The sequence below is a fragment of the Hemibagrus wyckioides genome, linkage group LG04 (genome assembly GCF_019097595.1).
Source record: "Hemibagrus wyckioides isolate EC202008001 linkage group LG04, SWU_Hwy_1.0, whole genome shotgun sequence".
Taxonomy (NCBI): domain Eukaryota; kingdom Metazoa; phylum Chordata; class Actinopteri; order Siluriformes; family Bagridae; genus Hemibagrus; species Hemibagrus wyckioides.
This window is the reverse complement of record NC_080713.1, coordinates 19528913-19544573: the sequence shown is the minus strand read 5'-3', so window position 1 is coordinate 19544573 and position 15661 is coordinate 19528913. Positions and strand designations below refer to the sequence as shown.

Sequence of the window (15661 nt, the reverse complement as noted above, 5' to 3'; positions counted from 1 at the left end):
AGTTTTGTTTTGTTTTTTTCCCGCAACAATTTGCCAACTATTATAATAATTAATTTATTAAAGAATTAGATTTCATACTTTGTATCTGTTTATAGTTATTTTGTAATGCTGTAGAAACAGTTATGCCAACATTTAATTACAACTTTACTTCTGACTACAGCTGTAACCCTGGCACTGGAGACTCCTTCCAAAAATGTTAAATAAGTATCTAGTTACAGAAAACATCACCACAGCCAACTATTTATTTATTTAGTCAGCTTTTTTACCATACAAGCTCTTGTTACTATAGAAATGATACCATATTAGAACCAGCGCATTAATTACTACCTGGTAAGCAAATCCTAATTCTGAATGCTGAATACCTTCTGACCAATCAGAATCAAGAATTCAGTGTCTCTGTGGTATCAGTTATTATTTACATGCCATAATTTATATTCTAATCATTTTATTTGATGTAAGAGTTCCACTTATGTAATTCAGTCAGTAAGCGCTCTTCTTCCCTGTTGGTTTTAACGACCTACTGAAATTCTGTTTACTGAAACCTCAGCAAAGGATGGTAGCATACATACAGGTGTGTTATTGTTCATGGCTGTGTTTGTGTTGCTCTGCTAGCACGTGTGCACTTGTGTAACCCAGCCATGGCCACGCTGCCTTATGTAATCCGCTCATCTGTGTGCCGTGCTGCACTGCTCTGCTACAAGGGACAGAGGAAATAAATAATCACACACAGTGTGTACATGCAGGGTCATGTGTGAACATGAACATTGTCTTTCTGCTCAGCAGTCATGCCAGCATGGACACGAAACCAATTAACCTTTAAAACTCAATTTATCTGTCTCGTTTTTCTCATCACCACTGTATTTCTCCGTTGTGTAGCAGACTATCAGTAAGAAAAACACAAACATCAATAAGTGTGTTTACATGCCCCCATTTTCTTCAGTCCGAATGAATTAAAATCTGATTGCAGATTTTGAGAGTACTGTTTATATGTACCCAAAACATTGCAATCCAGTTCATTTACATTTGCATTTACATTCCCTCCCCTCAAATGAGCCGTTCTTTTTACCTGATGCCATGTTAAAGACGTAAAACATAAAACACTGAGCACAAGCTATTTTTAGATCTATCTAAGAAAATACTCTGATTTTCTCACCATTTACTTGGCAGGTTTTTTCCTATTTACTGGATTATTTCAGATCCATACCACTCATTTAATTTTCCATCAAAATGTAAATCAGATCGATTAAGGTTTTTACGTGAAGGTTTTTCCATCCAATTGAGGCATCAATCCTATTTGGTTGCCTGTATAAACTGAGCGTTTCTTACACCGATCAGGCATAACATTATGAGCAGTGACAGGTGAAGTGAATAAGACTGATGATCTCCTCATCATGGCACCTGTTAGTGGGTGGGATATATTAGGCAGCAAGTGAACATTTTGTCCTCAAAGTTGATGTGTTAGAAGCAGAAAAATGGGCAAGCGTAAGGATTTCAGCGAGTTTGACAAGGGCCAAATTGTGATGGCTAGATGACTGGATCAGAGCATCTCCAAAACTGCAGCTCTTGTCGGGTGTTCCCGGGTTGCAATGGTCAGTATCTATCAAAAGTATCCTATAAGTTACGAGGTGGAGCCTCCATGGGGACCTACAGGACTTAAAGGATCTGCTGCCAACATTTTGGTGCCAGATACCACAGGGACATTGGAGTCCTTGCCTCGACAGGTCAGCACTGTTTTGGCAGCAAAAGAGGGACCAACACAATATTAGGCAGGTGGTCAACTGTAGAGTAGGACATGCTGCCTTCTATGACAGGTAGTCCAGAAAAGCAGGTATTTAGACTAGCACCTCAGTCACTAATTATGTTCCTAAAGGGTTTAGTCATCACTAAAATGTAAATTAATGTCTCAATGTCTCTTACTTTAGACACTAAAATAAACCGTATTTGGGGAATATATCTGGTTTACTTGTTTTTGTCAAGAACAAATGGCTACATTTATCTAAGAAAAGTCTATTCAACATTATATTTTACAGATGGATGCAAACAAGCATCATTCAGTATATAATATGAGCTGAATTTTTATTAAGGTTGTTTTGCAGAAAGGTATCTATATATTTAGTTATGTAACACTGGTGAAAGAACTTCTTGATACACCTGCACGGATGTACTTATGTTAACAAAGGTAAAATTTGCCCATGTTTTCTGGGATAAGCTGAAGAAATATACAATATGCCTTATGGCTGCTGTTTATAATTGCAATTTTATAAGCTTAGTGAGAAAGGAAATAAAAAGAAGTCGAAAATAGGCTCTAGGTCTCCAGGAGAGTTTAGAATAACTGTATGTCAAATTTCTAAAATATATACATTCAGACAGGTAACAGGATAAACTGGTGGCTCTGTTATGGTGGAGATTATCTCCTCTAGTCCTGTTGAAGTGAAAAACAGTTCTTGCAAATCTGTAAATTTAGTCTTACTGATCACATTTATCTTAACATTTCTGTCCTGATGGGAGTGGTCTCTTACTGCGGTGACTTCGCCCCATCCAGAGGACAGAAGGACTCACTGAGCTTCATGAGGATGAAAATGATGTAAATAATATATTACGGTCTTCAGATACAACGGCTCTGAATCGAGTTGGACATTTTACTGTAGAATTTGGAATGATCAAAACAGTAATTGAGGGAAAATATTATGGAAGAATTGTGTTCATCCCTCTAGTGCAGAATCAGAGACAAGTTCTGGAGGCTTGCGTTGGTCCCGCATCATATTAACACACTTATAATATTGGTTTTTAACTTAATTTTTTCAGCATATATTCTCAGCTCTCTCACAGTATTAGAGGAATGGCAGTGGGTTTTTATGTAGTAATGAAGCAACTGAAGAACATTTTGTCCTTCTGGTTCATGTGTTGTTCAGAGAGGATCAGTTTGGGCCGTTTCACAGAACCTGAGAGCTGTGCGGTGGACAGCTGCCCCGATCGATTCCCATCTTCGTACCATGGTAAGTTACAAACTGCTTCAACTCAGATAGGTTTCTAGTTTGATTAAGTTAAATCAGAAACAGTAGTTCCATACTAAGCATTGGTATAAAGCTAACAAGTTTTGCTATAGTAAAGGATAGAGTGGAGGTCCTAGATGCAGAGCAAGTAGCAGTCTGAATTTTGGCCCAGTTTATTTTAGTTTTAAGACAGGAAGGGTCAGAACGAAGTGCTAGTCTGAGAATGATTTTGGCTAAATTGCTAGCCCTGTTAGAGAGTCTGACTGCTGGACCACAACTTGCTTCAGATCACTTGTGTGTGCAGAAAACAGGACATTAAATACAGTGAGCTTCCCCAAATATTTGACTTGGTGTATATTACAACTGGCAAACTAAGTCTTGTCAGTTAACTGTGATCTCTACAGCTTGTATATTTAGACTGTACATGGATCTACAGATCACAGAGTTTAGGTTGTCTTCTTGTTGTTTTTTTTAAACATTGTCTGTGTTCCTGTCCTCTAGACGATCAGAATGCTGAGGATGCATCAGAGCGAGTGTGTGACACTCTGCTCATGTGTATCGTAACAGTCCTGAACCACGGGCTGCGCAACGGAGGTGGCATAGCTGATATTCTCCGCAAGCCTTCGAAAGATGTGAGAATAATGTCATAACCTGAAACACTTGAGCAGTGCAGCCAGGACAACTATACATACTTGCTTAAAAATATATTGTGGGATTTTTTTAATAGAAATAACAGTTTGTATTGTGATGAGTTTCATGTGAATGAGGTTGCAAATAAGACAAGATGCGCTTTTCTGGTATTTTCATGCATATGATGCAATGCCCCAAAACCCCACTATTGTGATTAGGCTGGTTTTTGTGTGCACAGTGCTCCATTAAACATAATTAAGACATCATATACACTTACCATGTGAGAAATCAGCACAATTATGAATGTCTTAAATTCATAGAACATGTGCACAAAGGCTTGACTAATGAACTACTTTTACATTTAGTGCTGTAATGTATATGTGCTTTTTAATCAGAGTTTCTTCATTTATTATACTGTGTGTATTATGATAGGACACCAGTTTGAAACTATGAAACTGTCTGGGATGTGGTAGCCTAGTGGTTAAGGTGTTGGATTACTGATCGGAAGGTTGTGAGTTTGAATCTCAGGTCAACCAAAGAGCCGCTGCTGGGCCCAGCTGCTAGCATGATAATTTTTTGTGCAGCTTGTGTACATTTATCTACAGTTTAAGCTTTCAGAGATGCACAAGAAGCAGGAAATTAATTAGTAATAATGAACATCTTCAGCTGTATGTAGGCTGCAGTTTAACACTGGAAGTCTGAGATCATGAATCACACCATGTGATGTCGCTCTGTACAGGAACCCATGTTTGCTGCTCGTGTGGTGTACGACCTGCTGTTCTTCTTCATCGTCATCATCATCGTCCTGAACCTCATCTTCGGTGTGATCATTGACACGTTTGCTGACCTGAGGAGTGAGAAACAGCGCAAGGAGGAGATCTTGAAGACCACCTGTTTCATCTGCGGTAAGTTCCTCTCACTGATTACAGATGTTAAAGCAAGCTAAAGGCAATGCTGTAGGAGACGAAGCAGATAATTGTTAGAATAGTTATGCTTGTTATGACAGTTATCATGTTTTTTTTTCTGCTCTCTTGCAGGACTGGAGAGAGACAAGTTTGACAACAAGACGGTGTCATTCGAGGAGCACATCAAGAACGAGCACAACATGTGGCACTACCTGTACTTCCTGGTTCTAGTAAGGGTGAAGGATCCCACTGAGTACACTGGTCCTGAAAGCTACGTGGCCCAGATGATTAAGGTCAGTCTCTGTCATGTTACCTTTTTACATCAAAATGGTTTAACTTTGCGTTTCAACAGATGAGTTCAGTATATTGGATAGCCTGAAGATACATGAGATTACTGTATTTGGAACCAAACCATGAAGATGGCCTTGGACTGGAATTGCTATGATAACTTTGGTGCTGCCACAGACAGATTTGTACAAGATAGACTTCATGCATTTAAAACATACACTTTTTTGATCATATAGTACACAGATATAGAAGGGAAATTATATTGTAATCACCCTCTTTTGGATTACACTGTGAAATTGTGTAATATAGTGATTCAAGAACAGTTTTTTCATTTGGAAGAAAAAGATTAATAATGTTTGATAATGATCGCTCATTTCATTTCATTACACTTCATTTTATATTTTCAATTTTGCTGAATTTTTAAATCATTCTGGAGTTGACTTATTTTTTTGTAAAAGTCATTTTGCTCACATTGCCTGAGGAATAAGAATGTGTTTTTCTTGCAAATCACTGCATTTGAATGAATTCTTACGTTCGCACAAAATTCGCACTAATCACCAGACAGAAGACGAAAAAGAAAACATCAGCCGCTTTCCATATTAATGTTCATCTACAGCTGCAGATGTCACCGGGATGCAGCAGCAAAGTTCCCTCTGTGCCATTCGTGTGTGTTGTGTGTCGTATGCGTGTCATGTGTCTCCAGTGCCTTGTTTTGAGGGTGTGGGGGTGTGTGTGTGTGTGTGTGTGTGTGTACCTGTGGGTGTGTGTGTGCACGACTCGGTCTTGCGTCTGTTCTCTCGCTGAGCGTGTTGGAAGTAGTGTAGTGATTAACTGCTCATTAACAAGACCGCTGATGTTATGTTAACAAGCAGAGCAGAGGGGAGATGGAAGATTTGCTGAGTCTTGCTTGTTAGCACTTTTTGGCAAGCCCATATGAACATATAGAGCTGGGTTATATAAAAACTTTGATAATAATTAGGAAAAACTTGCTTCATAATTCAAATACGAAAAATAGGAATATTTCCTGATGGACAAGGTGTAAAGATTAAATATTTTAAATAAAAAATCAAGCAGGAGATGGATGGATAGAAAGATAGATAGCGAGCACCAGAATTATTAGCAACCTCAGAGAAGACGACTAAAAAAAGGTCTTTGTGGTTAAACGACTTAATCTGACACTCAGAAAAGAAATTTAACAATTAATTGAAGTAAAGAAAACTCACACGTTTATGTCACAAAACATAAGTATTGGCACATCTGGAAATTCCTTTTAATAAATTTCAATTGAATGAGGTTTCCATTTTTATTCTGCTTTCATTGTGTGTTTTAGGAGATCTTAAATGGTCATCTGTGACTTCCTGTTTCAGTGTCAGTTGACACAGAGGCCAAATTCCCATAGTCATGCTTCACCATGGGGGAGATCAGAAATGAGACAGCAGTGTGGTCTTCATTTTCATAAATGTGACTGGTTATTTTAGAAATAGCTTCATGCTTGAAAATACATTTTGCCACCACAATGTGTGATTTGGAGAAGATAGTATTTTCAGGTCACGCATCAGATACCTCCTCTATGCAAAACCTTTTAGAAGGCTTTTCTTTAATCTAACCACAAATATAAGCTCTTGTAAGTTCACTAAAGCTCACTAGACCCTTCTGGTTTTTTGGTAAGATGAGACAAAACAAAAATAGAACTTTCTGGCACCGAACACACAAGGAGGATGTGGCATAAAAAGAAGGCTAGTCGTAGAGAGAAGAAACTAATCCACGCTGTTGAGTGTAGAGGAGGATCTGTGAGGTGGTGGCTGTTTTTCTTTTTAACCTTGTTAGGACACATGGCATTGTCTATGAAGAAACAGGAGACTTTAAATAAAAAAAAATTGGGGTGCTTTCACCAAGTGGATCTTGGTTAATAGTTCTGGGACAGTGATCTGATGGATGGATGGATGGATGGATGGATGAATAGATAGATGGAAGGATAGGGGTGTGAATGGAAGGATAAGTGGATGGCTGGATGGATGGATTGATGGATGGATTGATGAATAGTTAGATGGATAAATGGTTAGATGGAAGGGTGGGTGTGTGAACGGAAGGATAAGTGGATGGATGGATGGATGGATGGATAGTTAGTTAGATGGAAGAGTGGGTGTGTAAATGGAAGGATGGATGGATGGATGGATGGATAAATAGTTAGATGGATAAATAGTTAGATGGAAGGATGGGTGTGTGAATGGATGGATGGACAGTTAGATGGAAGGATAGGTGTGTGAATGGAAGGATAAGTGGATGGATGGATGGATACATAGTTAGATGGAAGGATGGGTGTGTGAATGGAAGGATAAGTGGATGGATGGATGGATACATAGTTAGATGGAAGGATGGGTGTGTGAATGGATGGATGGATGGATAGTTAGATGGATACATGGTTAGATGGAAGGATAGGTGTGTGAATGGAAGGATAAGAGGGTGGATGGATGGATGGATGGATGAATGAATAGTTAGATGGAAGGATGGGTGTGTGGATGGATGGATACATAGATGGATGGATGGGTGTGTGAATGGAAGGATGGATGGATGGATGAATAGTTAGATGGATACATAGTTAGGTGGATGGATGGATGGATGGATACATAGTTAGATGGATGGATGGGTGTGTGAATGGAAGGATGGATGGATACATAGTTAGATGGAAGGATGGGTGTGTGAATGGAAGCATAAGAAGATGGCTAGATGGATGGATGAATAGTTAGATGGAAGGATGTGTGTGTGAATAAAAGGATGGATGGATGTGTGAGTGGAATGAAATCATGCATTTTCTTCAATTAAAGGGTTAGATTTTTGTCACTTTCATTCTGATATATAGTTTATAAAAATATATTTTACATATTAAGAATGGCCGGATTGACTGAGCAGACGATTCTAGCGGGACATTTTGTTAAGATGGTTATTGTGAGAAACCCTCAGCCATGTCGATTAACTTGATGAGAATGAGTCAAGACACATACAAGGTGTGTTCAAGTCTTCATCGGAGAAGTAAAACATAAAAGTGTGTGTGCTGATACATGTCCATGCAAAATGAATTATCATGTAACTCTGCCACACAGAATAGTCAAGGAATCTGAACAGATGGTAAAAGATTTTCAATGACATTTTCATCTTAATATCGTCATGGATCGACCCCTGAAACGAGAACAGTTGGTTATTAAACGACAGCTAATTTACAAAAGTCTTAAGAAGGACTGTGCATCGTTGTGCTGTACAGTAACCTCTGTTTCCTAACTCCTAGGTTTCACATCCATCTTTGTGAAGTTTACACCAGCTTCCACTGCTCCATGCTGCTCACTTGCACAAAGACCTTGTGTCACTTTTGTCCACTTAACTGCTTTTGTGTAATTATCTCATTAGCTCGGCTAATTATTCCAGTGTGTAAGAATTACAGCCTGTGTTCCTCTTTAGTAGATTCTTCTCTCTGGAGGAAGATCAGAGAAGGGATGAAGGTTCCTTTTTTTTTTTTTTTTTTTTTTTTAGTTGAAATGGTTTGAAGAAATGTGTGCAGTCTGAGAAAACCAGTCTGATTGTCGCTCATGGCTGAATTCTGTAAAACAGCCGCAAATTATGAAAAATCTGATATGGACTAAAAAAGTTCACATTTTCTACAACATACTTTGAAACCTCTACTTTAAGACAACAAAAATATATTTCACCAAAATGGCGTGGGAGTGTTTTCCTTTCTTTTACTGCCATTCTAACAGGCTGTCATGTGTAAGAAGCCAGTCTAATGCTGCCTACAGATGTCTATAACCTTGTGCTTTGTTGTGTTTTTGGTTGGATTCATGCCACCAGACATGGTCATTATCAGTCCAGTTTGTAATGATGTCCATGAGGCTCCTACGCTGTGACGTCATGATCAGAACAGAGAAGAGCACTTACATACTCTTGTACAGCTTTAAAATGATTAAATGAATTAATAAAAATGATTGAAATTTACTCAACAGAAAAGAATTCTCTGAAATAATCAGCTGTGTTAGTGTTAGATGTTGCTGTGAACATTATCACTTTTTAATATTAATATAATATAATTATACTGATGTATTTTGGCATATTTAAATATTAAATGACTTTTAATAGAATATAATAGAATATAATAGAATATAATAGAAGTATATTCATTTAAAGTATAGTGACCCTGACCAGGATAAAGCTGTTAGTGAGAAACCAGCCATATCCAATGGAACTGTTTTTTTTTTTTTATTCTTTGGCAGGATCCCAGTCCCGAGGCATGCCTCTAATATATTATGTAAATGTAATGATTTCTAATAATCTATAGACGTTATGAATTAGTAAGCGTGGAATCGCTACCAGATGGGTAGGACTTCTGCCTGTCGATTATGAATAAAAGGTTTTATATAGACAAGATAGACCGTTTTTTTTTTTTGCTTATTACATTTCGATTTTATTGATTACATATTTAAATGCAAGTGTAATCAATAAATATCATTTGCTTTAAGGCAGCCTGTGCGTCGGTGTGTTTGGAGCTAGAAAGAAGTGGAACCTTTCAGCGCACTGCAACATATTTTTCTTCAGGAAACCTGTAGTTTTCAAAACTATATATAGGAGAAAATGTCAAAAAATTTCACAGTGTGAAGGGTTTTCCCAGGCGAACATGCGTCTAATAAAACTGTCAAACACCATCTGTCCAGCGTAAGTTTACTGGACGTCTAGCTTATATGAAGTTATTTTAAAACCCCTGGATAATTTTTTGTCAAGTTGAGCTACGTGTGGAGGATTTTTTGTGTTGTTGGTGATGGTTTTTAGTGTGTGTGTGTGTGTGTTCTTTATAATTGACCATTTTTTCTTTGCAGTCTTTGCAACTGAGAAAGGTCGGTTATGATTTGGCAAATAAGTTCACTAGTTCAGTAAGTTCATAAGTTCACCGAAAGAAAGAAGGAAAAATAGATAGAGGATCTAAGATAAGAAGATTTGTATCTTTGTACATTACAGTTGCAATCATAAAGACAGCAGAACTTAAGAACTTTGTTGCCATGCTTAACTATACTGCAATGACTTATTATGCATGCATACATATATATATATATATATATATATATATATATATATATATATATATATATATACATACACACACACACACACACACACACACACACACAAATGAGAGAGTGTAAGCAGGTACTGCAGCAGCCACAGCAGTGTTATGTAAGCCATCTCAAGTGGCCCACTAATAGCTCAGCCCTTCCTCACACGTGCTTTCCTCTACCCCCCCTCCACTTTCCACACAAACACACACACACTCTCACACACGCACACCCCTACCCCGCCGCTCATTATCACACAGTGAGTCAGGCATCTCCTAGGCAACACCGTCGTCATACACCGTTGGCGGCAACAGAAGGGGGGGGCAGGGGGAGAGGCCGGGCCTCTGGACTCGTGATCACTGCACAGTGCAAAGGTCATTGATTCTCAGTGGGATAACACGCATGCTCACACAATATGTCTCTCCACTTCTCTATCTCACTACCAAATCTGAGACAGTTGTGTGTGTGTGTGTGTGTGTGTGCGCATGCAGCTGACTATTAGAGGGGATGCAGTGACTGATCCTGTTAATCAAACTGATTGTGGCAATCATGTTTCTATTTCCAGGCCTGGTTTGATGTTGCTGCATTGTAGGACTTTTCCTGCTGGAAAGCAGTGGCTTAATTGTGATCAGAGGAGCAACAATATAACCCGGATGCTGGTATCTGTCTGGTCAGCTGCACCTGTAACTTGAATAGAGTCTGAATAGAGGGATTGATATTGCATTTTTCTGTGCTCATAATTTACTATATTATTCAGAACCAATAGCCTGAAAAAGACAGGAAAATGAGTATTTCAACTATTTTATGCTTAAAGAAAGTGTGTGTGTCGGTGTAACAGTATTTATCAGCTGTGCAGTCAGGAGCTGCTTGCTAGCAGAGACAGTCATGAAAACTCTTCAGGATCGTGATTTTTAAGGTGATTGTGCAGTAATGTGGAGTAAATGGTAAAGAAATAATGTCTAATGTTCACATGGATGACATGGATTTTTCACCGTTTGAACGCATCTGCTGTGACCTGTGCAGGAAAGGAGGGAAAAAGTTGTATTTAATCACTTTCTAATTATCATCACTATTTCCATTATTGGCAAACTGATCAAGCTGACATTTTGTTGTAGGCCTGTTTCATCTTTTTTCTCTTTCAACTGACCGGGTTTCGGACCAAATCTTTTGGTGGCATCCCTGTTAAATGTATAGTTAATATAGTTGTCTAATATTTATTAGATACATGTTATTTCATAATAATGGATTCAAAATACCCCCTATTTAGTCTGACCGAACGCAGTGATGCCCCGTGAATCTAATGGAGAGCATGTGAGAAGTAAGCTGGAGAAATCGGGTTGAGGATTCCAGGCAGTATCAGAAAATATCAGTGTACAAAACGCTTGTGCAAATCATTCCAGATTCATTTGTCGTTTGGTTCATCTGTTGTTTTAATGGAGAGAAAAAAATTAGGAAACTCTTGGGGTGTTGAGTGCTAACTCCAACCATCGTTAACTCCACATCAGTGTTACATTATGGTGCTCCTGCGAAAAAGCGAATATAATATAATAAAGGCTGTGTAATATAATTGTCAGTGGATATTGTGGCAGTGTAGAGAAGATTAAATTATATTGCACAAGCCTATTTGATGATTGTACCTGTGTGAGTGTTGTACCACAAAACTGTGGGGCCTGCAAGCAATGGGACGGTGCCCTGCTTATGAGTCAGAGCCCCGCCCATGACTCTGAGCCATTGTAGAGGGTCCAGGGGATAGAACAGATTTTTTTTTTTTTAATGTCTACAAATACAAGATCATGTTCTTGCACAGGGCCTCTGATGGAGAGAGTCTCCAGACTCGTTTTTTAAATAAGGCTGACACACATTAAGGCAGAGATTTTGGCTAGCTCTGCTGGATTCCCTCTACAGGAGGCAGACTTCCTGCATGCAGAGTGTGACCTCATACTGCTTGCAACTTAACATGCAATGCCGTGACATTCAGCAGCTCTGCAGGAGTAGCTTAAGGGTGCTTTTACCTTTCACATATGTGGCTTTAAAACTAAACCCCAGTTAGCTCATCTCCTTGATATGGTGTGGATATAGGTGTGAACACAGCAATAAGGCTCTAGTGGGAGCAAAAAAAAAAAAAAATTATGGTCTGTTTCCAGGATAACTCCAGTGTGCTTCAGTTTCAGTGTGAAGGTGATTTTACCCTGATTGAACCCCACTGCATAAAGTGAACCAAACGTGATGTGTTTATTTGAGATGTGACCTGCAAGGGACAGAAATGTGGTGTGTTCTGGATATCTGGACCAAAGAATGAAAAGAACCTTTAGTTTTAGTTTTGTCCCTTATCATGCTTTGCTTTTTTTTCCCCTCAGTTGTTCATTTAGTTATATGCAAATTAAACCAACTAGCAAATAAACCAAATGAATCAATTTCTAAATCTCTTTTAATGGTTCATTAACCCTAAATGGGCAACCAAAGTTAGATTTATTCAAAATGTATTAAAAGCAGATGCACTTGGACAAGAAAACCCAGTTAGGCCTACAGAGAGAACAAAGATTCAGAAACACTGTTGGTATCAAAGGGAAATTCACAGTTTCCAGCAGTATCCATAAACATAGGTACTAGATAAAATGGGACGGAATAACAAAAATACTAAAATACCCAAATTAGGGTACAAAAATATATCAAATATACTTTGTTTACTCACATCTTTAATTTTTAGAATATTATAAATGAACCCAACAAAAGCCTATGACTGACTGTGTGTTTTTCGGGAACTTCAGAAAGAGGATAAGACTCCTTCAACACTGCAAGACTTTCATGAGCTTAAATTCTGTAGATATAAAGCAGGTGTGGCATTTGTGAAAAGGCAAACTAGGTAAATTGCTCCTTTTTAGGAAGGGTGGTGTTGGAATTCCACAAATTGGAATATGAATTAATATTAGAGCTTTTCTTTGAAATGCACATAAACAATTAACTGATATATCTCCCATACCCGCTCGCTGCTAATTCATTGTCTCTTCACGAATTGAATTAATATGAGATGACCCTCAGTTGTTTGTGAAGCTGTGCTGGCAGACTTTACCTCTTCTTTTTTTTTTCTTTTTTTTTTTACAGCTTGGGAGAAAGTGGATTATTCTATTGCAGTTCGCCTTTCTCATCCTAACCTCCCACAAACCCCAGTGCGGTAACAGGGTCTAAAAAGGATCGATTCATTAGAGTCAGCAGTCACACTCAGTTTCCTGTTTGTCACACTGTAGCTGGTTTGTTTAATGTTTCTGATACAGACTTCAGTTCCCATAATGCACCAAAATTAATGAATGTTTCAAATTTCCTGTTTGTAATGATTAAAGGACGTCGCTCAGCTGCTGGAAGAGGAAATGCTTTATTTCTGCCCTCCAATGCAGCCTGCTAGCCTTCTCCATGTAAAAAAGAAAGATTATGCAGCAAAGAGGGAAACACATGGAACTGAACAAAAACATTTACGTTTCCTCTTTTAACTAGTTTTTTATTTGCCTTACGTTTACTGGCAGGTTAATTCATATTCTATTTCTTTTAACTGTTTTTATTTTTGACTATGGAATATAGTAGTAGGGCAGCATTTAGTATAACATCCTGTTTAATGAACATGGCTTCCTTGGAGGCTCATTTCCATGTGTGCCAACAAATGCTTTGTTTAAAGACAAAGGCATGTACGTGAGTGAGTCTGTGCATGTGTGATTGATTGCTTGCATAAGAGTGAGAGACACTCTGTTCCCACTTCTGAGCGTGGCCGCATCCTGGAACTCGCAGCACCTTTGCATCCGCCTGGCTGTGAAAAGCACCTTACATAACTGTATTTGATGAGTGGCTGAGCCTTACTGTTACCTCCTCCTTATCTCTCATACTGCCGGCTCACACACACCGACACGTGCACAAACACAAGTAAACATTTATTTTATTGACCGTAAGTCTATGTGCTAGAATACATCATTTATCTAGCCTTGAATGCTTTGGTTAAATGTTCATTTGTGGTAGGTTTAATGCACTTAAACTCTAGTGTGCCAGTGTTTGTGGATGTTACAGGATGCTTAACAGTATCATGTCCTTTTAAATTAGCAGCAGTAACGATTCCCACCACATTTTCTGGTTACTTTTTAACCCTGTGGCTGATACTGTTTTATTCTCTCTCTCTCTCTCTCTCTCTCTCTCTCTCTCTCTCTGTCAGGAGAAGAACCTGGACTGGTTCCCACGGATGCGGGCCATGTCTCTAGTGAGCAGTGAAGGGGAGAGTGAGCAGAATGAGATGCGCTTACTGCAGGAGAAGCTCGATACCACTGTCACACTCGTAGCACAGCTTTCTGCTCAGCTTGCAGAGCTCAAAGAGCAGGTAACACACTCTTTCCAAGTCTTAGGACACACCAAATGAAGAGAACATACATACAGATCTTTTTCTGTTTTTTGTTTTTTTTTCCTGAAAGCTTGCGCTCTAGCATCACTACATGCATATATGTAAAAAAATATAGAAAGGTAAAGGAATATAAACTAGTGGGTGTCAGTAGTCTGTATTTCTATTAGCAAAACTTTTTTTTTTGTCCTATGTCTCATGCTACTACATTAAATAGTATATGAAATAGCATACTGTGTACCAGTAGCTATAATGGGGCAGGATTTTGACAGTGCAGTATTAGGCAGTTTTCCACCCAGTCATGCTGAGAAAGGTCAGCTCATGTTAACTCGCTGCAAAAACGATGGAGAACGCTTCGCTTGGTGCGTCAGTGCCTTTAAACATGCTTAAACACCCGTAGATCCAAAGGTCTCAGGTTTTCAGTGACTTTATTCACCTTGCACTGGGGCTGCTGTACTATACTAGCTTGAGCAGGTAGCCTGGGCAAGACAACATAGGCTAGAAAGCAGTGTTGCCAACTTTGGTGCCAGATTTCATTTTGATTCAAAAACAGCCTAGTGATAAACCTGGTGATGTTTTGAGCAGACTTTAGTGATGTCTTGAACTCGATACAGCGCTCCCTAACCCTAACATACATCACAGCTGTGGTTATAAAAAGCAGTTAAATAAGCAGGTTCACTCAACTCTCCATCAGTGTATAACACCTGACTGTGCTATTCTTGTGACCAGTGACTGATCACCATTGTTTCCCAACGACCAATCACCAATGTTTGTCCCACCCTAAATTCTATTCTTAGAAATAATAAAAGTAAGTATTTTTAAATATGTAAAAGTTTAGTTTTTGGTGCCATAACGGAAATGGACTTCTTTATGTAAGAAAAAATGAATTCTTCATGCACCTTACTTTGTAATTTGTATGCCAATAATATTAATGAATACATTAATAAATTAACTAATTAAATTAGCAAATTAGCATATGACATCATCTAGTGACTTCTAGCAACATTTTGAGCATGCTCTAGCTGCTTTCCTCTAAAAAGAACTAAGAACGCTGCATTGTTGTCAATGTTTCCATGTCAGTATCTGGGAGTTCAGTGCCAATCTATTAGCCCTTTCACACTGATGCTGTGATGGAGCTGGGATTTGAGGGAACCAGGGATTAAAATGCAAACCATTACATAATCAGGTGTAGGAGTTCAATAAAAGCTGAGTTTAAAAATAAGTACTATAAAGGGTTTAGCAGTTTTCTGTATTTGAGGACAGGATTTTATCCTTAAATCTAAATTTTAATCCTCTATTATCAGGAGATCACATGTTCGAATCCCAATGATGCTGCAACCAACTGTGTCCAGAAACTAATGTAGTGGGAGGGATGGCATA

General features: G+C 38.5%; 1 protein-coding gene across 2 annotated transcripts in view; it reads left to right on the top strand.

The window, feature by feature from the left end:
* Positions 1-15661, top strand: part of itpr2 (inositol 1,4,5-trisphosphate receptor, type 2) — an 87519-nt gene that overhangs the window by 68390 nt on the left and 3468 nt on the right. For both annotated transcript variants that reach the window (XM_058387279.1, XM_058387278.1), the window contains exons 52-56: positions 2913-2996; positions 3495-3625; positions 4363-4528; positions 4661-4821; positions 14102-14263. In XM_058387279.1, coding sequence (XP_058243262.1) covers positions 2913-2996; positions 3495-3625; positions 4363-4528; positions 4661-4821; positions 14102-14263 — 704 coding nt within the window. The remainder of the gene's footprint in view (positions 1-2912; positions 2997-3494; positions 3626-4362; positions 4529-4660; positions 4822-14101; positions 14264-15661) is intronic.